This window comes from Myotis myotis, unplaced genomic scaffold (assembly GCF_014108235.1).
Source record: "Myotis myotis isolate mMyoMyo1 unplaced genomic scaffold, mMyoMyo1.p scaffold_m19_p_10, whole genome shotgun sequence".
Classification (NCBI taxonomy): domain Eukaryota; kingdom Metazoa; phylum Chordata; class Mammalia; order Chiroptera; family Vespertilionidae; genus Myotis; species Myotis myotis.
The window spans coordinates 22,631,464-22,656,080 of record NW_023416314.1 but is presented as its reverse complement, the minus strand read 5'-3'; the positions used below and the strand labels follow the sequence as shown (position 1 = coordinate 22,656,080).

The window sequence follows — 24,617 nt, the reverse complement described above, 5'->3', positions numbered from 1 at the left end:
CGGCTGGCTCCCTGTTGGTCTATTGGGGATCTTGAAATCTGGGCATAACAGGACCCACAGTGTGCTCCAAGGCAATGACTTTCAAATGTGTGATTAGTTCATCTGAGCCACACACCAAAGCAAAAGCCTCAAGATGAGAGTAAAGAATGCAAAAATGAAGCCTCAAGGGAAGTTGTGGAAATTACTAGTAAGTGAGTGCATGAAAGGAGAGAGTCGTGGTAGCACAGCACAAGCCACAGTCGTTGGTCCATTGATGTGAATTCATTTCATCCTTCCTTTCTGAGCTATGTGGGCAATCTCATAGGAAATAAGAGCTGCCATTTACAGAACAATTACCAACTTGTAAGCACATTACAAGCATTATTTAATCGTTACAACCACCTAATTTTACAGATAATGAAATTGAGGCTCAGAATTCATCTAGTTGCCCAAGAGCACTCATGGCCGAAATGGACTTGCGCCCCCAGTCTGTCTAGTCCTCATGGAGCTAGACACTAACCACTACACCCTCCTGCCCCATCTGGCTTCAAAGCCCCAGGATGAGACAAATACCCAGCAAAGACTCCTCACTGAACCCTACTCCCCAGATGAGCAACTCCAGGAAGAGCAATATCTCAGCCTTCCTGAGGAAATATTCCCTGTTTTAAAACCTCACACTGGGACTTCTCTGAGAGCTTCTCCCTTCTTTCAAAAGCTAATTGCTTCTTATTATCATTTAAACTCATTGCTTCTTATGTGGTTTATTCAGAAAGACGTAGAATAATTTGAAATTAAAGTGTTATTCATCAAAAACAGCTCCACATTCCTTTGGACTCATCGGCAGCAGTGATTCGTTTCTGACTTCCAAGATCATGCTCCAGCTAGTAAAAATGAAATGGGAGTGGGTAGCAAGATAAAAACTATTCCTTGTCAAGGCACTGAGGCTCAAAATTCGTTTTTCCTTGAATAGAATAGAAAAAAATCTAACATGCTTTCTAAGCTACCAGTTGACTCTTCTTTGTATTTTTTTAAACTGCTGTACTTTTCTTCCCTCATGCTGAACCTTCAATCCTACACAACCCCAGATCTATTTCTAGCACCATGTGGTTCCAATGACAAATATTCACCAAACAATATAGCCTGAATTTTCAGTATTTTACCTTCAAAAGAAGAAAAGGACAAGCTGTTCAGGTCTCACTGACACAGGACAGCGGGTCCTTGACATCTTCAAGGGTATTCCCAGGACTTTGACAAATCCCTCGGGATGACAGATGTTTATATTGGCACCTAATTGCCCTCCAAATCTCATTTTAGTCAAAGGTCACGTGATTCTTATAGACAGCCTTGCAATCTAAGTTAATTAAGTTTCCATTTTTCACTCAAGTTTTATCTTCTACTTAATAAACAAATTAGGGCTGACTGGGCACTCATTGAAAGTGCCTAAAACTCCCTTTACCATTTTTTTTTCTGTATGAGTTGGTCTTGTTCACATTAAAATCTTGAGTCCTTGCTAAAATGCTCTTCTTTAATATAACCTGAGCTTCTAATCTCTGGGCAATCACAGTCACTTCCCTTTAGAAGTAAGTGTAGAAAGCTACTTTGATCATTTTCATAAGGAGTAGTTAAAATAAGTGGTATAAATGTAACAAAACAAGAAAAGGAAGTTTGAGAAAATTATTTATGGTACTTGTTATGGATTGAATTGTGTCCCCCAAAATTCATATGTTGAAGCTCCAACCCCAAATGGGACTGTGTTTGGAGACAGAGCCCTTAGGAAGACAATTAGGTCAAATGAAGTCATAAGGGTTGGGTGCTAATCCATAAGGGTTGGTGTCCAATGAGGAAGAGACATCAGAGAACTCTCTCTCTCTCTCTCTCTCTCTCTCTCTCTCTCTCTCTCTCTCTCCCCCTCCCTCCCTCCCTCCACCCTCCACCCCTACCTCATGTGTACAGAAGAATGGCCATGAGCCAGAAAGGGGGGCTGCATTAGAAACCAACCCTGATAGCACCTTGATCTTGGACTTGTAGCCTCCAAAACTATCAGAAAATAAATGTCTGTTGTTTAATCCACCCTGCCTGTGGTATTTTTTTTGTGGTGGCCCTAGCAGACTAATACTGTAGCACCATAGATGGATTTTAAATGATTATGTAACCAACAAATGTAGGGTTTCCTGGTATAGTGCAAGGAGGCTCCAAATTCATTTAGTACCCCCAAGAGTACCATAGCTAGGTCTTAAACCGTTTTGTAAGTCTGCCTCCTCCTTGAGCCATCACTTTAGGACTTAAAGATGGCTGCTAGCTAATTCTTGGCAAAACCCAGAGCTGCATAGAATAGTTGTCAAAAGCATGACCATTGGGACTAGAAAGACCTGGGTTTGACATCCAGTACAGACTGTTTATCAATTGTGTAAACTTGGAAAGGTCACATCAGCCTCACTTTGAGTTTCTGTTTCCTCATTTATAAAAGAGATAATAACACTTCATAGTACAGTCTTTCCAGTAAGAATTCAATACTATAATTCTAGCACTTAGAATGCCTGGGTCAATAAATATTTATTCAACATTTTCTGAATGTTTTCATTTTTCCATAAAATTACAATTTTCTTTGGAGTATTAATGATGTCAGAAATGAATACATCCTTTTTGGTGTATGGTGACTCTTAAGTAAGCTTTTAATTTTAAATTGACTAAATTGCATACTATTCTCAGGTAGTTAATGCATAATAGAAGATAACCTTTATGTTTTTAAGATATTTTTATTGATTTCAGATAGGAAGGGAGAGGGAGAGAGAGATAGAAGCATCAATGATGAGAAAGAATCATTGATCGATTGCCTCCTGCATGCCATGCCCTCTACTGGGGATTGAGCCCACAACCAGGCATGTGTCCTTGACCAGAATAGAACCCGGGGCCTTTCAGTCCACAAGCCAACGCTCTAGCCACTGAGTTGAACCGGCTAGGGTAAAGCTAAACTTTAAAAAATATTTTAAGAAATTCTTATGCAAAGTGAATTATTGGACTTTTGTTCAGAATGCATGACTGGGCTGATGCAGGGTGCTCCATGACTGCAAACATAAAGAAATGTTTAATACTAAGAAGTGGAAAACTCTAAATTCCATAAACAAGGAATAGGTAAACTAACAGTTAAACTGGTAAGTAGGAGTCTATATCAGAATTGCCAGTGGGGATATCAGGATTGAATATCCATTTCTGATGCTGAGATTATAGTGCATCTGGGAATAGGAAGCCCATTCATGGGGGTGGGGGGAGCGGGGAGAGTCAAGGCTGGAACTGCCTGCCTAAAGCTGGAAGCCTGAAAGAGACCATGCTATCAGCATGAATGGTGGAAGTGGAACTAGAACCGTGGTAGGCAAACTGCGGCTCGCGAGCCACATGCGGCTCTTTGGCCCCTTGAGTGTGGCTCTTCCTAAGCCTTAGGAGTACACTAATTAAGTTAATAACAATGTACCTACCTATATAGTTTAAGTTTAAAAAATTCGGCTCTCAAAAGAAATTTCAATCGTTGTACTGTTGATATTTGGCTCTGTTGACGAATGAGTTTGCCAACCACTGAACTAGAAGACTAATGGGCAAGGGGAAGTGATACAGACGCCTCCCACCCATCCTGGACCATGGGTGGACCCACAAGAAACTGGAGCACTAAGCCAGCCCTATATTTGGATATGGGGGCAAATTTACACTAGCAGTGGGGTATGGAGAGCATAAGCTGAGAAACTACCTAACACTCATCCAGAGTGGTAACGGCAGAATAGCTTGGTCAGACTAATCTCTCTGTACTAACAACCAAAAATCTGGAAAAATATCTTACAGCAACTATATGAAGGCTCTGGAAAGGGACAAAAAGTGTGTGGAAACTAGATAAGAGACCATTCTTAAAATACAACATTACAAGAAGAGGTCAATGGAGTGTGTGTGGGGGGGGGGGCGCGGGGAGGTGTCATATGTAATACTTCCAACAATAAAGATTTTAAAAACAACAACTTTACAATTTGTGTGAGTTGAGAGCCTGAGGCTTTTTGTCTGCAGACATTCCCCAATATGCACGAAGCTCAAGGTGGCCAAAAGCCAGGGCTTGTGAAGTGATTGGAAAGTTAGGGGAGAAATTGTGGGGAAGACAAAGCTGCAGAAGCGGCAAACCCCAAAGTCTTAGTATAAACTGAGCCTACCTCCTTGCCCGACCACTGAACTATGCATGTGCTCTGAAGGCCCCAGAGGGCCCAGCTAATGAATAGCAAGTGAAGTTGGGGAAATCAAGAGATTTCAGCTGCCCACCACAGGGATATCAAGGTTAACTGCCTCCTAGGCCAAAACAAACAAGGAAAAACCTTTCTCTGATGACAGAGAAAAATAAAATCCAGAGTCTCTTCAAAATACCATCATAATATCCAGTATATAATCAATGGAAAAATCACTAGACAGGCAAAGAAACTGAAAAATAGGACCCATACTCTAGAGAAAAATAAAGCAATAGAAACCAATTCTAAAATGACCTAGATGTTGCAAATAGGCATATAAGGAATTTTAAAGCAGTTACTAATATAACTATTCAAATATTTTGCAGGAAAACATGCTTATAATGAACAAACAGGTTGATAATCTCAATAAAGAAATAGATATTTTAATAACTAATTAGGGGAAGGAGGGATGTGGCAAAGAAAGTTCAGGCAATTGCTCTTAAAGATAAAAATTACAAAAATGGGACAAAATTACTTACAACAACTTTTGCTCTGTGAAAGATAATGTCCAGAGAATGAAAAGATAAACCAGAAAATGGGAGAAAATATTTGTCAAAGACACACCTTAATGAAGGACTATTAGAAAGAACTCCTAAAACTCAACATTAAGAAAACAAACAACCTGATTTCAAAATGGGCCAAAGACTTTAAACACCTCACCAAAGAAGATACACAGATGGCAAATAGGTATATGAAAAGGTGCTCCACATCATTTGTCACCACAAAAATGCAAATTCAGACAAATTACCACTATACACTTATTAGAATGCCCAAACTCTGAAACCAATAGAGAATTTTACAACTAAATAACACAACCTCTAAAGTCCATGCTCACCACTTCTCTTCACTTTTGTACAGGAAAACCTAGTTAGTACAATAAGACAAGGAAAAGATATGTAAGTCATACATATTAGAAAGAAGAAAATTTGTATTTATTTGCAGATGACATAATATGTGCATTGAAAATCCTAAAGAATCTGCCAAAAATTATCTACTAGAATGAAGTCCTGATTTATTATGACTGCAAGATAAGATATATACTGGATCTACAAGAAGGAATGAGAAGTCCCGGAGTGATAGCCTAACAAATGCCCTTAGGATCTGACAGAGGTGAGGAAGTTTAATAAAACAAAAATGTAGGTGAGAAAAAGCACCTCCGCACAACCTCACGTAGCAAGAAAGAGTAGAGATTCCAGCTTCGCCCAGAGGAAAAGAAAGCCTCTGGCTGACAAAATCGCTTTCTGAAGCGCAGCTAGGCAGCTCTTCCTTTGACGTGACCGTGCCTGGGTGGACTCCCTGTCCTCTGTCAAGGATGGAAGCCTCAGCTCCCCAGAGTCTAGGAATGTTACGTAAGAGGGCAGGGTTGGACTCTTCTGGTTTCAGTTTCACTGAGAGGCTAATTCATTGGCTAGATAGAAGGTGAACACCACAGAGAATGTAAAATGGACCCCAAACCATACCTTCTTTTCTTGAATCCTCAGCTAAATGAAGGATATAGAAAGGGCTTGGACTTGGAGGAGAGAAACATATGGAAAAAATTATTTGAAGAGAGCTGTTGCCTATTTATACTTCTTCCTCCACATAGATGGAGGGGGTAAGGTTCTATATTCCCCATCTTAAACCTAAGCAAGGAGCCTGGGCCTGGGGACACTGTGAACAGGTCCGGTTGGGTCTAGAGGAGCCTGAGAAGACACCATGGCTAAATGTAATGTTGTATCCTGGATAGGATTCTGTTGCCACCAAGCACTTTGCCTCCATGAAACAGCAGATAGCTTGTTCTCAGCAAGAGAGGCTACAAAACCTCGGAAAGAAGACTGAACCCCAGGGCTTTCTCACGTTAACCACCACTGTGGTTTGGTTTGGTTTTTCGAAATGCATCCAGCATTGGTTCCTTCCCTCACCCCTCCTCGAAATGAGAGAGAACGGTGGGGCAGGGGTTGGGGAGCCAGGTCCACAGAGATGCCAAAGCAAGGTGTTGACAACCTAATCCCACAGAAGTAGAAGCATCTTCTACCATCTTTAAGCGACGCTCTAAGACAGACATGATGCTCAAGACCTAGTGTTCCCGGTTTTCCCCCTTGCACACACTGGCCCTTCTCCCATTACTCTAGAGCAGGGGTGGGCAAACTTTTTGACTCGAGGGCCACAATGGGTTCTTAAACTGGACCTGAGGGCCGGAACAAAAGCATGGATGGAGTGTTTGTGTGAACTAATATAAATTCAAAGTAAACATCATTACATAAAAGGGTACGGTCTTTTTTTTTTTTTTAGTTTTATTCATTTCAAACGGGCTGGCCGTAGTTTGCCCACGGCTGCCCTAGAGCCTATACCTTTAGCTTGCAGCAGCTCAGAGATCACAGCTAGTCTGAAGCACTGAGGGTTTCACTTTCTACCTGTGCTACCTGAGGACCCCGAGGCCTGGGCTGGCTGAGACTGCTGTTTTGTTTGCCTTGGCAACCTGCCATGGGCAGTCAAGCAGGGCCCCAACATCTGGACATCGCTTAGGGCTTGTTGAAAGTCCTTCTCCCCAGAACTGAGCTCACAAAGCAACATGAGGTCCTGCCCATACTAGAACGAAGGTCTCATTGACCCCGGAGCTGCAAAGGCACTTGGGACCCACCTAGTCAAGCATTTCCCAAAGCATGTAACTCAAGCACTGTTTTTTTTAGGACAGGGAACAGGTTTTACCCAAAAAGTGTCTCAAAATCAAGGAAATTGGTAAAATAGTGGATTCAAAACCTATTAAGATTCTTTTCTCAGAACCTAATCTCCAAGAAGGTAGGGTTTCCCCAATTCCTCGGTATGATTCTTAGCTGAGCCCCATCTGCAATGTAGAAATAACAATGCCCATGCTGGAGAACTGCGACAAAGGCGAGTGAGATCATGAGCTCACAAAGATTCAGTACTGCGTCTCACACAGCAGGAGTCCGCAAATCTCAGTTCCCTTCTCCTTCCCCTCTGCCTTTCATGTGTCCTTCAAAATTTCTCTGAGGCTCAGTAAACGACCCTATGTACAACCTTCTGTGAAATTACTTATTTTTTAACAAATATTTTTTATTGATTTCAGAGAGGAAGGGAAAGGGAGAGATAGAAACATCAATGATGAAGGAGAATCATTGATTGGCTGCCTCCTGCACGCCCCCCACTGGGGATCGAGCCCACCTGCACCCTGACTGAAAATTGAACCGGGACCTCCTGGTTCATAGGTCGATGCTCAACCACTGAGCCATTTCGGCTGCACCTGTGAAATTATTTGAAACCGATTTCCTGGGCTCTGGATGACATCGGGGTAATTATGTGTGCACTGAGAGCTCCTCCCCAGCTCACCTGGTAGGAATACAGTACCCACGACACACTGCAAGTGGGAGTCCCGCTCTCAGGTCTTGAGTGGCAGCTTCACCACCTCCTGAATCACCAAGGAACAGATGGAGCCCCAAGTTAAAAACACACAGCACAGATTCATAATCACAGAGAGGGAACTTGACAGCCAGCTCAGTGGAAGAAGCACTAGACTAGAAGTCAGAGGTTTTCAACTGGCTATTCACCACCTCAGGGTCTGCACTTCCTCGGCTGTTAGGCACAGGGGTGTGGCAGGTGATCCCCACATACTCTTCACCTAATCCATGTGGATCCCCATTTTAAAGGTGGACTAAGCACAAGTCCGAGAAGCACAGTCCACACACCCAAAGTTATTTTATTGAGAATAGAGCAATGTACACTAAAATACACATTATAGCACATTAGAAAGACTCAAGTTTTACAAATTTCACATTCACAATATAATTCACTTTTTGCTCTGAGGCACGTAGGGAACATAGGGAGGGGGACAGACAAGTTACAGGCGGGAGACACAGACCTAATGGGCCAACAGTGAGTCCTTCCCCCAAAAAGAGTTCCTCTGTGACTCGACCATATTTCTAGAAGCTCTGGGAGAGAGAGAGGCAAAGTTCAGGAACACGGTGGCCCCACTGCCCATTCTCTCTCTGGTTCATAGAATTTCTATGGCAACACTAAGCTACTTTTCGATGCTACAGAGACAACAGGCACAGACACGATTGCTGCTTGACACAGTCGCTGCAGGGAAGAAACATCTGCATAGCATATGTTTCAAGGGACCTGGCATATATGGCATACTGTTCTTAATATGTTTGCTCCCCTTCTTAGCGCTATGTGTTTTAACCAGGGTCACCTCTCGGAGAAAGGTTGTTTCCCCAGGTGGGAATTTTTCCCTGGAGTTAGGGATTAACAGGACTAAGGAAGGGAATAAATCAGTAAAACCCCTTAACTAAGTGCCAGGCGGGTATTTAATCACCTTAACTACGAACAATCACGCTTAAGCTACATTATCTTTACTTAGGATAATCTCCTTCAGTTACTTCCTTGTAGCTTAACAGAACAGTAGAGTAGTGACCTTGGAATGGAGATAACAAATGCCCTAACCTTTGGCATAGAATGGATAGGATTAAAATCAAATGGTATAAATACAGATATAACAGGAGAATAAAGAGAGACTCTAGCTAGAGAACCTGGAGGGAGAAGCTGGCTAGGCTGCTGATCAACTGAACGCTGTCTCTGTGCCATTCCTTCTTCGCCGACTCCGTCCACACCTTTGGGAACCACTGGACCTGCTGGGGCTGGACCCCAACAGACATGGGAGCCATTTGGCCAGAAAAACCCACCTGGGGATCCCTATGGATTCAGACAGCTCTCTCTGCTCCATGAAAGTCACTTTCTTACCCACTGTTCAAAAGATGATTTTTTTCAAAACTTTACATCCTGAAAAGTTTCAAACTTCCTCATAAATAGAATAGTATAACAAAGTCCCATGGTTCATTATAGGGAAGCAAGTGATAGGACCAAGTTCAGTTTCCATTAACAACCACGAGATCTAAGTGAACCTTGGAGAAACCCCTTCTCCCCAAACCTGAGTTTCCCACTCTGCACCATAACCATGGTTTGCTTTCTGGATCTGTATGGTGCCAGAAGAAAGCTAAAACCAGTGAGAGTGGCAACCCAGAACCCAGATGTCAGGCTGGTGAATGAAGCTCTTTTCTGCCTGAGGTGTCTTTTAGATAGAAGGTGATGAAATGCTCAGTCTCTGGAATGAGGTTTCTCTGGCACGTTGAGTCCTGAAGGAACATCACAATGATGGCACAGGTTTCTGTAAGTGATGCTGACAATGAAGAAAATAAAGAAGCCTTACTATTTAGGCAACACAGAGAAATGGCCTCTCTAGATAGATTGGGGGAGGGGGTGTGAGGTGTCTTACAATGATTTCCAGCATGTTGGAAAGTCTGCTCCCTCATCTCCTGTGAAAGCAGGGCAAGGCTTTCCGCCTCCCATTCTGTGTGATTCCAGGAGAGAAGGAATTGTGGCTCTTGGATGAGCTTTGTTCCCAGCTCATCACAATGGCCACCATCTGAAAAGAGTTACTTCAGCCAGGCCCCCCTCACCACTGACTACAAGAGGAAGGCAGTCTGTCTGCTCTGTGACAGTCTTCTCCTGGAGCTCCTCTCCCACCTCGTCTTCCAACTCTTCTGTTAGTGGTGGACACTATTCCTGGGAGAGAGGCTCAAGGGTTCTCTGCTGTGCCCGTTTCTTGCTTATCTCTGCATGGCAAAGTGCAGTTCATCATGAAATGAATCACACACAAGCATGAAAGAAAAAGTTGCAAATAAATCCACAGCTAACAGCTTATCACACGTAGGGAGAAGGGGGTGATTTTTATTTTCTTCTTTGTGCTTTTCTGAATTTTCCAAAGTTTTAATAATAATTTTTGTTGTTGCTTTAAGCAACCAAATTGTTCCTTTCTTATCAAATATCAGGCCAGGCTACCACAAAATTGTGATCCATCCTGGACCCATGACTTCAGAAAGTGAGGCGTGAAAACATCTGTGCCAACTCTGGTTCGCTAACCTCGCACTGTGCAATGAGCTTCTTCAAGCACAGCTCTGTGCATCTGGGTCAGCCACACCCAAATATGACTCAGGTGTCCTTAAGGATGCTCAGTGGCAGGGAGGGAGGTAAGGCAGCTGCCTGACAGTTGGAGGCAGTTGACTGACTCAGCCTCCATCTGGGCTGAAGTTGTCTTGTTCTCTGGCTCAGGAACCAGGGTGATATTCCTCACAGCATTTCTTAGACAGAAATTCACAAACATGTGTCTAGTTGGTAGGTGCCTTTTAGTCTTCACATCAAATGTGGCCAGGAAGCTAAGCAGTTTCCTAGGAACTCAAGAGTCCTATGGCTTCTGCAGGAACTTTTTTCCAGCATGGTGAAGGTCATGTATGAGAGGACAGGCTCTTTTCCAGGCTCTGTCCTCAGGCTCTCTCCCAATCTCAGCTATAGACAGAGCCCTCCCCTCTGCCTCTTCTCACCCTCCTCTAACTCATCGCCACAATGGGCTCCACAGACAATAGGTCTGTCTTCCCAGACTGGAGTTGGGGGGAGGGCAGGAGGTTGTTGGCTAGTGTAGCCCTCCGCCCCTTGCCTTTCTCTGTCCAAGCCATCCTGAAGGAAGGGACTGGAGAGGGTGGCCTCTCCTCCTGAGGCTTGGGTGGCCTCTGGCACATGCTTAGTAATGCCTTCAGCTCCACCCTGAAGTTCTCGTTAAGCCAGCAGTAGATGAAGGGGTTGTAGCAGGTGCTGCTCATAGCAAACCAATGGAAGGCGAAGTAGAGGGCATTGTTGGTATGGATGACCTTGCTGGACAGGAGGAGGACGTAGCAGTTAAGGGGGAACCAGCAGAGGGCAAAGAGGACCACCACCAGCATCAGCATCTTGATGGTCTTCTTCTTCTTGCGCCGCAGGGCCAGGTACTGCTCCGTGGTCACGTCGCCGATTGTGTTGCCCAACCACAGCTTCTTGGCTACACGGGCATAGGCTACAGAGATGATGAGGAGGGGTAGGATGTAAAGCAGGATGAAGGTGGCCAAGTCCAGATACTTCCAGAAGAGGTCAGCTGGCTCAGGAAAGTCTGGCAGGCATAGGGAGCGAACAATGTCCTCACTGGGGGCAAGGGGAGAGAGAGACACACAGAGACACAGGGAGACAGAGAGAAAGAAAGTGTGCAATTAGTCTAGAAAGGCCTCGGCCCAAGAAGCACTAGCCTGCTGGTACATCCATCTGTTATAGCACTTTTAATGCTCCAGCCTAATTATCTGATTACATTTCCAACTTTCCCACTAGGTTGGGAGTTCTATAAAGATAAGGAATATACCTGGATCTCTCTGTGTCCTCTTAACTTTGCATTTTCCCTAGCTCATAATAGAGACCCAATAAATATCTGTTCAATGAATGAATGCAACACTGGTGTTCCTCATCTTAGACCTAACTCATCCTGGGAGCACAGTGTATTCAAGAATTCCCCATTATACTACCTATTGCCATTCCAGAAGGGAACTAAGAAATGGACCAAAGACATGATGGGTCTTGATACTATGAGTGGCAATCCCAGAATAACATACTTATTTTCTATGTAATATACCCAGTCTTCTTCAAACTTTTTAAGGATATCCATGTGTATTGAAAAATCCAGAGCTACTGTGTTAAAGATAATGACCTGCTGAATAAGGAGGCATAAGCCACTCATATGGGGGCAGCAGACAGCTCTCTAGGTATCCAAGCTCCCACTTTGGGGAAGTAAAAATCATATGGCCATTTTGAAGGCACTATCTCAATATAGTCACACAAAGGAAGTCAAGTCACAAGATTTATTGCTTACAGATTTCAGAACAGAGGTGCAATGAGCTGGAGGTAGGATAGTCCTCCATCCTAAGTCATCAGTGAGCAGGAGACAGAGAGCAGGGTAGCAAGCACCTATTACTTATTATAAGGTGGCTGAGGCAGTGGTCACTAATATTTTGCAGGCTCAACTTTGAGGGGTCATGTAAAAAGGTGCCCCAGACTTCTGGTCAAGATGGTGATGTAGGTAAACATGGTACTCGCCTCCTCCCCAAACCACATCAAAATTACAACTAAACTACAGAACAACCATCATTCAGAACTGCCTGGAAGCAAGCTAAATGGAAGTCCTACAACTACAAAATTAAAGAAGCCACATCAAGTCTGGTAGGAGGGGCAGAGGTGCAGAAGGGCTGGTCCCATACCCATGTGTGTCAGATAAAAATCAGGAGGGTAGCTGGGCTGTGTAGGTCCTCCCTGAGAAGCAAGGGGTCCCAGGCCAACACCAGGTCCCCCAGCTCAGGGTTCTAGTGCCACAAAGTAAAGTCACCATAACTTCTGACTATAAAAACCAATGTGCATTGAGGAGGGAGACTGAGGCTGCTGGCATCTCACACAGTTCCTCTTAAAAAGCCTGTGCATGAACTTACTTGGACTTACTCCCTCTGAGCTCCAGTGCAGGGGCAGCAACTTGAAAGACATACGGGGAGGAACTGAATTGTCTGACATCAGGGCAAGCCAGAGGGGCACCTTTCTCCCAGACAGAAGTGCTGGCAGTAGCCATTGTTCCTTTGATGAGCCCTTCACCTACAGAGCTGGCAGATGAGACTCAAGCAACCTGGATCACACTGTTTATCCCACCCTGGTGATTCCTAAGGCCCTTTTCCACTCAACTTTTGGGCCCACCCAAGCTGTTTCCAGGGCTTTACAATAAAATGGCCTGTCTTGGTTCAGGCTTCAGATTTTCCTAAAATCTCTCAAACAAGCAGCATCTGGCCCCAGCAAGTCCCATACCCCTCACTGAATGGCCTCATGCCTGGCTCTAGCAGCAGCTTGGCCTTGCCTGGGCACCTCCAAGCCCAGCACAAGAAGCAGCCATCTGCAGATTGTTTTGTAGCTTATGCCTAGTGGCCTCAGGCAGAACACAGGCAGTGGCTGACCTTGGCCTGCACCTCCCAGGAGGCCCCAGATCCAGCACACCCAGTGAACAGCTTCAGACTACATCACCCAACCACTTTCACAAGTGACACACTCAAGGGGTGGACTCAGTGAATAGCAGAGCCCCACTGAAGTAAGCCTTGCTCTATGTGTGTGCCCCTGCACAGCTGATCCTCCAAGGTGGTTGGAGGTCAGTGGTCACAGCCAGTCCCTGCAGCTGATCAGCCTGAGTAATTCCCTCCCATTGACATGCCAACAGCAATCAAGACTCAATTACAACAGAAGGGTTACAGCCCACATTGGGTGGTGGGGAGGCACACTTCAAGTGCCCAGCTGGGGTGAGCAGGGAGGCTGTGCCACTGGACCCTACAGGATACCTACTACCTTAGGCCATACTACCAAGCCTAGCAGACAGAGCAGCTCAACCTAATACATAGAAACAAAGACAGAGAGACAGCCCAAACAAGGAGACAAAGAAACATGTCCCACATAAAAGAGTGGAACAAAACTCCATTAGAAAAAGAACTAAACAAAATGGAGAGAAAGCAATCGCTAGAGGCAGAGTTCAAAACACTGGTTATAAGAATGCTCAATGAACCTAGTGAGGACCTTAGAAGCATAAAAAAAGAACTAACTGAAATAAAGAATAACTCAAAGGGAATCTACAATAGAGTAAGGGAGACCAAGAATCAAACCATCAATTTGAAATACGAGGAAGCAAAAAACACCCAATCAGAACAGCAAAAATAAAAAAAGAATAAAAAAATAAAAAATGATGATAGTGTAAGGATCCCCTGAGACAGGGTGCTGAAAGGAGAAGAGACAGAGCAAGAAATTGTAAACCTATTTGAAAAAATAATGACAGAAAACTTCCCTAACTTGGTGAAGGAAACAGACATACAAGTCCAGGAAGCACAGAGCGTCCCAAACAAGATGAGACCAAAGAGGCCCACATCAAGACACATAATTAAAATGCAAAAAGTTAAAGAAAAAATATTAAAAGCAGCAAGAGAAAAGCAGTTAGTTACCTATAAGGGAGCTTCCATAAGACGGTGAGTTGATTTCTCAAAAGAAACTTTGCAGGCCAAAAAGGAATGGCAAGAAATATTCAAACTGATAAAAAGCAAGTATCTACAACCAAGATTACTCTATCCTGCAAAGCTATCATTTAGATTCAATGGGCATATAGAACTTACCAGACAAGAAAAAGCTAAAGAAGTTCATCACCACTAAACCAGTATTATATGAAATGTTGTAGGGTCTTCTCAAAGAAGAAGATAAAAAAATATGAACAATAAAATGGCAATAACTATATTCTATCAACAATTGAATCTACAAACAAAATGAACAAACAAAAAGACTCATAGATACAGAGAACTTTTTGTTGGTTGAAAGATGCGAGGAGGGGAAGGAAAGAGGGGGCAGGAAGAGATTAACCAAAGAACTTATATGCATACTAGAGGCCTGGTGTACAAAATTCATGCACAGGTAGGGTCCCTAGGCCTGGCCGGTGATCAGGGTGGATCGGGGCTTTCCAGTTGCCAGCCGGGACCTTCCTTTGTTCCGTGCCACCCCCTGGTAGTCAGCACACATCATAGCGAGTGATCGAACTCCTGGTCTCCCGGTCAAACTCTCAAGGGGACAATTTACATATTAGGCTTTTATATATATAGGTATGAATAACCCATGAATGCAGACAATAGTGGGGTAAAGGCCTAGGGGGTGAGGGGTGGAGGAGGTCGATGGGCGGGGGGAGGGGGGGTTGGGGACATCTGTAATACTTTCAACAATAAAGATAAATTTTTAAAAATAAAATCCTATATAATAAAGAGCTAATAAGCTAATTAGACCAAACCACAGAACAACCATCTGGAAGACCTTCTGGATGAAGCAGGGGCTGGGTGGGCCAGCTGAGGCTGCAAGGGCTGGCCGAGGCAGCCGGGGCTGTGAGGACTAAACCCCTTGCACGAATTTCATGCATTGGGCCTCTAGTATAAAAATAAATAAAAAGGTGCCCTGGGAAAAGCAAGGTAGGAACTTGTGGTGGGATCCTAAGCTCGGGCCCTTATCTAAATGTCCAGACTCAGTGCGATCAGGGTTGTCAGACTGTAAAATATCTAGACAGCAACTCAAAATGGCTATTTTCTCATCATACCTTGTGGCCTGCTGCTCTTGTTATATATGCTGGTAGTCATCACTAGTGAAAGAGAGAACTCTGTTTGCTTTTGTTAGAAGAAGAAAAAAACAAAACAAAAAACATCCCTCCATGTGTGAAGGCAGATGGGGAGTCTGAGTGCTGGGGGTCTGGGCATGTGACCCACTCTAATACACTAGCATTCGGGAGGGAGCTTTTTAAGTTGGTTGAAATCGGCCTTCAGAGTTTACTCTCTTGACCCTGCTTATGTCACTGGAGTGTGACAGCACCTGGGGCAGCACATGGCTACTCTAGGACATGCTAGCACCACACCCCCTGGATCCTCTTAGATCCCCTTTACCTGTCTAGAGTGCCAGACCCCCAGCTCCTGGCTGCCCCCTAAGAAGCAGCTGGCACCTGTGACCTTCCTAGGTGCCTAGGCCTACCCAGGACTGCTGAAGACACTCCCTACAGATCCGTTAAGATCCAGATGTGGCTAGGAGTTCCTGTTTTCCCAAGGGAAGCCTAGAATAAGAAAACCTGGCTCCAGTTGCCTCAAGGCTGGCAAACTCTGTTACCAGAACTCCCTGTGGAGCAGGCTACAGCTTCCCCTCAAATCCCACCGTTCCCCAAGCTCTCCCATTTGCTGCCCTGCCTAACGGGGTCTGTTTCTGAGGAACCTCATGTAAAACAATTATTGAACTGACAAAAATCACTCCAAGCCCATTCATTCATTCATTCACTCATTCAATCAATAGCTGTTGAGGGCTTGTTATGTGGAAACAGTAAGTTAGGTGCTAGGGAGACCAAGGAAGCAAAATAAAAAAATGGGGCCAGCTCTCCCCAACTTTACAATCTAGTGGGGGCAATCGCCTTTATAAACTAATAGCACAGTCAGGTGCTTACATTTTAAACACTGAGTGCTTTGAAAGGAATTCTCATTCCGTGAGAGCATATGGCAAAGAAACCTGAATGGGCACCCTGCCTCAGACACATACATGTTTGGTTTGTAGGTTGTGCAAGAGAATTTAAACTACACCATTTAAACACGGCCTGGGTGATTAACTAGTAAAGCTCAGTCTCTGAGAGTACACGCTCCCAGGGACAAACACTAATCAATATTGCCTTGGCCTTGTAAACTGCACAGAGACTAAGGAGGAAATTGAAGGAAAGATGAGAAGGAAGAACAAAGAGAGAGAGAGAGAGAGAGAGAGAGAGAGAGAGAGAGAGAGAGAGAAGAGAGAGAGGGAGAGAGAGAGAAATAATAATAAGAAGAAAGAAGAAGAAGAAGAAGAAGAAAGAAGAAGAAGAAGAAGAAGAAGGAGGAGAGGAGGAGGAGGAGGAGGAGGAGGAGTGAGAGGAGGCAGGGGAGGAGGAGAAAGGGTGGATTTAGGTGGTAGGATGGGAAAGGCGGACAATGAAACGAAAAGAAAAACAGAAAGACAAAAAGACACGAAACTCACCTCACCGCCACTCACCGCAAACAACGTCGGGTAGGCCCAGTTCTGGAAACAACAGGATGTGAGAGAGGCAGAGAGAATGGCTCTGGCTCTCTCTGGGTGGCCGGTACTGGTAACTCCCCTGTGTCAAAGTCCTCTGAGTCCCCAGGCTGCTCCCTACTGGTTAATCTCACCTGTACTTGAAGGTAAATAATTTCTGGCAGATAGCATGTGGGAGTGAAAAGAAGGTAGCCATGGTCCAGATGACTGCGATGTAGATGACACCTTTTGTGATGGAGATCCGGGGTTTCAATGGATGCATAATGACCTGGAAAACAAGCAAACTGCATCACCGGCTGAAGAAGTGTTGAAAGAAATGAGAAATCTGAATGACATGGCTCACTCGTCACAATAAAGCAGGTAGCTCCTATGTATAAAGTAAAGCACCCTCTGATTCATTATTGAGCCCCTGAGCTACACCAACCCACAGCCCACCTCCAGGGCTAGGAAGAGGGTGTCACCTGGACTCAGAGTCTCCAGGCAGTAATGAAAGTCGTCTGTGGCAGGACCAGAGTGCAGTGAGAAGATAGGGAGGGTGAAAGATGGGTCTGCGTTCAGGACACCCACAGCCCCACAGCAAGGCTGGCAGAGGAACAAGCCAGGGCCAGCCTCCACCTCAGGATCTGACCTCATCGCCTCATGATTCCAAGCTCCTTGGGTTACAAAGGGCTCTGAGGGTGACAGTTGTGGAGAGGAGACTCCCACCACCTATCATGGGAAGCTGTACTGACATTGATTTGGGGGTTCATAGCACTCTTTATAGAAGTCATTACTAAATGTCTTTCTCAGGCCTATAATAAAACCAGTATTATAGGTTTCAGGCTGAAAAGCATCTTGAAATTGCTACTGTATGCCAACTGATTCTTCTAAAAGCTTTAAATAAACACTTGGGTATTTAGCAGCATCCTCAGTTTAAGATTAGAATATTATGTCTTGAAAAAGGCAGTTTGGGGTAGGTGAGTCCAGGATCCAGAGGATAGGTCGTAAAGAGCTGCCACTACCTCAGCAGTCCATCCCAAGACATGCTGGACATTCTGGCTGTGTCCTCCCAAATTTTTCTCCCAACGTTTTCAAGGTTTTACAGGAGACAGTGCCTAGGCTTTAGAAGCAGCCCAGCACATCTCCACTCTGGACTTTGCCACCTTTGCCCCCACACTCCGTTGTTCAGGTTGCTGAAGGGACTGAAAGCCTAGGCCCGAGGCCCCAGACACTGCTCAAAGACTCTGCTGGCTTTGGGACAGGGCGCCCTGTCTGGGTATATGTCACAGCAACGTGGTCAATACTCCCACCCTGTTCCTCAGACCCACCTTTACCCAAGGGGCAACTCTCAGGTAGCAGTGTTAAATGGGATAAGCATAGGCCGGGCAAAGGTAATCCAGAGTCCTTCTTGTTGAATTAGGGGAGAAGGTTAAGAAAAGGCAGGAAACATTTGTGTGCAACCTTTTCACACTTTGCACCAAAGCATCTGCAACATAAATGTCAAAATGATGGCATCACAGGGATAAAGAGATCTCAATTCCCTATCAGATGCATGAATCTCCTCTGAACATCCCTATCAGATTTTGCTTAAATATGGCTGGTACATGAAACTCATACCTCCCCAGGCAGCTGTGTGTTTTTCGAAATCTTCCATTAGCCACTTCTTCATCATATTAAGCTGCATCTTTGCATCTGCATCTTGAAGCCTCTTAGTCCTGTGGCACCTCTTAGAGCTACTCAGCATCAATTCTACCTCTCTTTGTCCTGGTGGCCCTATGACATTGGCCTTGCAGGTGGCCTTGCGTCTTCTAGAGCAGGGTGGATGATAATCAGAGAATGCACTTGGAGCCAGAGAGACCTCAGTCTAATTCCAGCTTCATTATTCGCCGGGCATATGATCTTGGAAACGTTATGTAAGCACTTTCTGAGCCTCTATTCCTTGATTCAGCAAAGACCCAAGTATTCAACATGGGTTCACTGAGTTAGTGTAAGACGCCTGCCACGGAACCATCCTCCTCCAGGATGGACCCCCAGATCCTCTTCAGTTCCCCTCACCGCATCCACCCATGTGTGTCTGCTGAAGCAGGACAGCGAACAGGACCTTCCTGTCCCACCCCAATGCCTGCTCTGGCCACCTGGACACCCTAGTTTGTTTTCCTCATCAACAGCTTGGGCAAGCGAATGTCCATCTCCCTGCCAGGAGCCTTTTCTCCAACCTATAATTATTTGTCACTCTCTTTCCATCTGTGATCTCCCAGGTTTGCTTTTCTGCCTGTAAAGCAAATTCATTAATTTCTAAGGCACAAAATACTAGCAATGAGTCTTCACTGGAACAACAAACGGGGAATAACTTCCCGCAGCACCTAGTATAAAGGGATTAATCTACCTAATCTAAGCGTTCATACTACTCAATAAGACAAATGCATTCATTGAAAAGGGGGCTAGAGTACTGTTTAAGGGTCTCACGTCCCCTCTGGAAAACAAAGGCAGAGAGGGGAGGACAGGGTGCTGGGGGAGGTGCCCTCACCTGGTGGCGGTTCACAGCAATGGCTGTCAGCGTCAGGACAGAGACGTGCAGGGAGCAGTACTGGGCAAAGCGGCTGACGTGGCACATGCCTTTCCCGAACACCCATGTGCTGTTCACGAAGCGGACCTGGAGACAAGCCCGCAGAGGTCAGGAGACAGATAGGCCTTGATCCTGACACCCCCCCTCCCTGACCCTGTGGCCTCTAAGGAGCATCCCCTGGAAGGCCTCGTCCAGCTCCTCCATCTTCCACTCTTCACAGCATACTGTGGGTCACACATGATTTTCTCTAGTGTGACTCATTGTCGATCATTCAGTTCAACAGCCTCCGATCATGCTGCTGGGGCCAGGCCCTGTTGGGTGTCAGGAGAGTACAGGAAGGGCATGGGCTTTGGGCTTCAGTTCCAAGGTCATGGCCCTGGTGAAGTCTGCTATTATCTCGCACCTGGATCAGTATATCCTCATCCCAGCTTTCCTTGTCCTCCAGTCTTGTCCCCTTGTGACGTACCCTTCCCGCCTCTGCTAGTTTCTAGCTGTGTGACCTTGAGCAAGGTATGCAATCTCTGAACCTCAGTGTGCTCATTTGTAAAAAAAATAAAGGCTTAAAATCTCTACTTTGCAGACTTATGTAAGGATTAAGTGTTTTAAAAATTTACAAAGGGTGTGACACAATGCCTAGCACATTGCTAGAAATACATTATTAGAAATTCATAGTAGCTATTTTCACAATAATAATAAAATTAAGTCCTGGCCCATATGAGTTCAGAATAATGAGGAAGACACAACTAAAAAGTCACAGCATAGCGTGTGGGCTGTGCTCTCCAATATTGGCTAAGCAGGCCTTGCAATCCATCATTTGGGAAGGAGAGCTAGGGACCTGAAGAGGTGTGTGCAGGGGCAGGGAGGGATGCAGGGGGGGAAAGGGGAGAAGAGAAGCTTCCAGGGCAATGCAGTCTTTAGGAGCCGGCTTAGGCCCCATCCCACACCATCCAGTCAGTGCTGGAGCAGCTCCTGTGAGTCACGGCCCATGCCCGAGAGAGGTCAAGCATTGATTCTGATAAAGGAGCTTCCAGTCTGGGCAAAGGAAGACTCAGGTACCTCAGATGAAAAACAGAAAGTTTTTAACGCCCTACAGAAGGCTCAAGCAAAGGGCACTGAGGCCACCAGGCAGGGTATGAGTGGGTAAAATAGAGCAGGTCAGCCCAACAGAAAGAATAGTGTGTAGTGGTTTACAGCAGGGTATTTGCCACTTAGAGCTGTCACCTTGGGCAATGCACTCAGGTCCTATGAGTCTCACTTTCATCACCGATAAAACAGGGCTAACCCTTTTCACATGGTTGCTATGAAAGCCAAACAGGAGACACTACATATAAAGTAGGTACAACAGCGCTTAGTCTACAGCAAGTACTTAACACTGCTAACTGTCATTATTATGACATGAGACATTTGAGATGAACTTTAAATAACAGGTAGGGCCCAGCTAATTTGTTGAGCATCAACCTATGAATCAAGGGTTGGATTCCCGGTCAGGGCACACACTCGGGTTGTGGGCTCGATCCCCAGTGTGGGGTGTACAGGAGGCAGCCGATCAATAATTCTCTTATCATTGATGTTTCTATCTTTCTCTCCCTCTCCCTTCTTCTCTGAAATCAATTTGTAATATATATATGTATATTTTAAAAGGAATAGGTAGGATTTGCACATGTGTAGATAAGAACAAAGAATCTGGCACTGGATCAGAAATCTCAGGACCTGTTTGGGGAATAAGGGGTGGAATGGTATTGGCTGGAGAGTGTGGAAGAGTCATGAGGAACAAGTCTGGCCAGATCACGAAGCTGGGCCAGCAGACCATGGACTTGACTATCTTTGGAATGGGCAGGGAGGAGCGACATGAGGCCTTGAACAGTCCAATAACATTACAGAGCCAGAAATCTTTAGCTATGCCTACTCCTCACCTGCCATATTCAATGCATTGCTAAAGCCAACCAGTGCTGCCCTAGCCGGCTTGGCTCAGTGGATAGAGCGTCAGCCTGCGGACCGATGGGTCCCAGGTTCGATTCCGGCCAAGGGCACATGCCTGGGTTGTGGGCTCGATCCCCAGTAGGGGGTGTGCAGGAGGCAGTCGATCAGTGATTCTCTCTCATCATTGATGTTTCTCCCTTCCTCTCTGAAATCAATAAAGAAATATATTAAAAAAAAAAAAAAAAAGCCAACCAGTGCTACCTCTGAATAGTTTTCAATCCATTTCCTCCTCTTCAGTCCGAAGACTATGGCTCTAGTGGAGTCCCCCATCATCTCTCACCTGCACTATTACAGCCTCCTGGCAGCTTCCTTGTCCTCCGGTCTTGTCCCCTTGTAACTCAACCTTCATGCTGCTGATAGTATTTTTCTTAAACTGTATTGTTACCTTCCTGCTTAGAATCATCATGGCCCTGAGGACAGTGCCAGATGCCTCATGAGTATCCAGGCCCATTAACAGGCTGGGCCCAGCCTTCCTTTCTGGCCCTGCTTCTCTCCTGCCCGGCTGGCTCCTTCACTGGGCTTCCTGCTTCCGCTGCTTCAGCTACACTGAGCCACGCAATGGTCCCTCAACACAACATGAGCTTTGACGCCTCTTGTCTTTGCTCCTCCAGGTCCCTCTGTCCGCACTGAGCATTCATCCTGACCTGGGAAATTCCAGCACATTCTGGCCCCTTTGAAATGTCATGTTCTTGGTAAGATATCCTTGGACCTTCTCCTGGGACTCTGGCAGGTCAGAATGAATGACTCCCTCCTCAGGGCTCCACCATAGCCTGTATCTCTACCATGGGAACTGTAAGTGATAGTTCTCCCATTGACCAGAGCTACACTTGATGCTGATATCGGATGCAAAGAGGATAGAAAGAGAGACCGCAGAGAAAGGCTACTGTCAGCAACCAGCCTGCAGATAGGACCTCTTACCCAGTGGAGGAGCCTGGCTGACGCCTTAGAAGACCCTCCCTTTACCTTTTCACTCTCCCTGGTGGCCAGCACCTTGGAAGCTGTGATAGGAGTTTGGACTGGGACAGGTACAGGGGTCAGGTTGAAGGCCACGCTGCTTTAAATCAACCTGGAAGTAGTGCTGGGTTCTCATGACCTTGCGAGCTCCTCTCTCAAAGGACATTCTCCAGGGCAGGGGTTGCCAGATCTTGGCTGCAGCCTGGCCTGGGTTCTGTGGCCTCCCTCCCCTCCCACCTCATGTCTGTTGCAGATCTCGCCGTGCATTCTACTCGGGGCAGCAGCCCAAAGCCAGGCCCTGGGACCATCCTGGGTGGCCCAGACTAACCCCAACATTGCAGATTGTCAGGTCAGAAACCAAGGGGGGAGTCAAGGGGAGACAGAGATGCACTCTCTTGTGCTTCCAGGCAGCAGAGGGGAATATGGTGGAAGGGGGCAGGGGTATTTGCTGTGTCCTTGGTTAGCGCCTAGAGGACCCTGAGTGGCCAGGAGTCCTTTAGACATGAGCTGGAAGGAGAACAGGAAAAGCCCACGGTTTGGAGTCGTGTAGCCTAACATGGCCCGAGACCGCCCCCTTTCCCACTCCTGGGTGGGTGCTTAGTGGACAGACCTCTGGACTTTAATCAGGGAAGTAATTCTCATCTTGGCTCTGCCATTTACTAGCGAAGTGACCTTGGACAGGGGATTGAATACCTCAGTGCCTTCGTTTCCTCATCTGTAAAATGTGAGTGATGTTCTCATAAGTGAGGACAAAGAATGTAGTTTTAATGTGACAAAGAGAAACAATGAGATACAGAGAGATATGAAAAGACACTGCTTTGGTAATAGCTCAAATTCCACAAGGTGTTATCTACAGGTTAGGTGGGAAATGTTAACCGGTGCTACAAAAACGTAAGCTGTAGCTGTCATTATGATCGCTCAGTCAGGGCCCTCCTAGTCTTAAATCATCCATGAGCACCACACTCCCAAGTACACTCCCAAGTCCCAGAGGGACAGAAATGACGCCACTAAGCCACCCACTAACACCGAGCAGCCCCGGCTCGGGGAGGAGGCTCACCTGCCTCCCTGTGCAGAAGCCCCAGCCTGTCCCAGCCCTGGGCCCAACCTCTCCCCCAACAGACTTCACGGCTGCCTCACTGTCAAAGCACAGCAGAGAAATGCAATTTAAATACGTGGTCTAGGTAAAGGTGCACTTCAGGTTCCATTAACAATTAGCAATCGTTTGATATTTCCCCTGTGGCGAAATGCATCCCCATCCGGAGAGGGGTGTATTTAATTGGCTTCACCTTGGCCGTGGGGGATGGGGGTGGTGAGGGGTAGGGTGGTGGTGGTAGTGGGTAGGAGTGGGGGGAGGAGGGTAACGGAACAATCTTTGCTTATATTTCAAGGGACTTTGATGTACTGCTCAATTATCAAACAAGCTCATGCTCAGTGACGTTAACGTTCAAGGGAAGATGCTCATTCATTCAAAACTGACTGCAAGACACTAAAATCATTATCCCAAGACCACCACCAGCTGCAGAAGCTCTGGGTTAGAAGGCGTGTGGGGGGTGGGGAGGGAAGAACACAACCCAACAATAAAGGTAAAGAGGGGGAGGTTGGAAACAGAGGCACAGAACGAGTCACAACGAGGAAAAATGATGAAGACTCAGAGAGACGGACAAAGAGAGACAGAAGGCTTCAAGAGAGACACGGACAGAACGACAGAGACTGACAGAAAGACTAAGAGATGGAAAAACAGGAGAGGAGAGAAATTAGAGAGCAAGAGAGAGAAGAGACTAAGAGATGAAGACAGGAAGACAGGCGGGAGAGGGAGGGAGGGTGGAGGAGGGAAGGAGGGAGCGAGAGAAAGGAGGAGAGAGAGAGTGGCGGGTGGAGGGGTGGGCAGTGGGACGGGGCGAGGAGAGGACCCCCGCGCGCGCCCCGCCGGCCTCACCAAAGTGAAGGGGGTGTTCAGGAGCGTGATCATCAGGTCGGCGACGGCCAGGTTGACGATGAAGAGGCTGGTGGCCGAGTGCATTCGCTGGTTCTTGAAGATGACATGACACACCAGGACGTTGCCAAAGAGCGAGAAGACGATGATGAAGGAGTAAGCCACGATGAGCAGCGCTTTCACCGTGGGGTTCTGGGACTCGGCCCCGTAGCGCCGCCCGCCCACAAAGTTTTGCCAGTCGGAGAAGGTGTAGTTGTTCCAGAAGAAGTGCGAGGCGTTGGGCGCGGCCGGGGTCGCCGCCAGGCCCCGGCCGTCCTCCCGGCCTCCGGGGCGCTCCGTGGCCCCCGCCAAGGGGAGGAGGAGGAGGAGCAGCGCCCAGCGCGGGACCATTTTGCTGGAGCCTCCGCGCCCGGGAACGCGCTGTCCGGGTGTCCCCGCCGGGCTGCGGGCGGGCGGGCGGGCGCGGGGCGGTCCGGGGAGGGACCCCTGGGGCTCTCCG

The 24,617-nt window shown here is 46.4% G+C and overlaps 1 protein-coding gene across 2 annotated transcripts; it reads right to left on the bottom strand.

The window, feature by feature from the left end:
• Positions 1–8,626: 8,626 nt before the first annotated feature.
• GPR83 (G protein-coupled receptor 83) lies at positions 8,627–24,573 on the bottom strand. 2 transcript variants are annotated; one of them, XR_004970330.1, is made up of 5 exons: positions 24,122–24,573; positions 19,213–19,338; positions 16,841–16,974; positions 9,505–11,240; positions 8,627–9,408 (listed from the first exon to the last, which is right to left on the bottom strand). XR_004970330.1 is itself a non-coding variant. In XM_036324678.1 (4 exons), the coding sequence occupies exons 1-4, from the start codon at positions 24,506–24,508 to the stop codon at positions 10,616–10,618; spliced, it is 1,272 nt and encodes a 423-aa protein (XP_036180571.1). In that variant the 5' UTR covers positions 24,509–24,573; the 3' UTR covers positions 8,627–10,615. The 2 variants fall into 2 exon arrangements, 1 of the variants encoding a protein (XP_036180571.1); XM_036324678.1 differs by having other exon boundaries at positions 8,627–11,240.
• Positions 24,574–24,617: the final 44 nt, after the last annotated feature.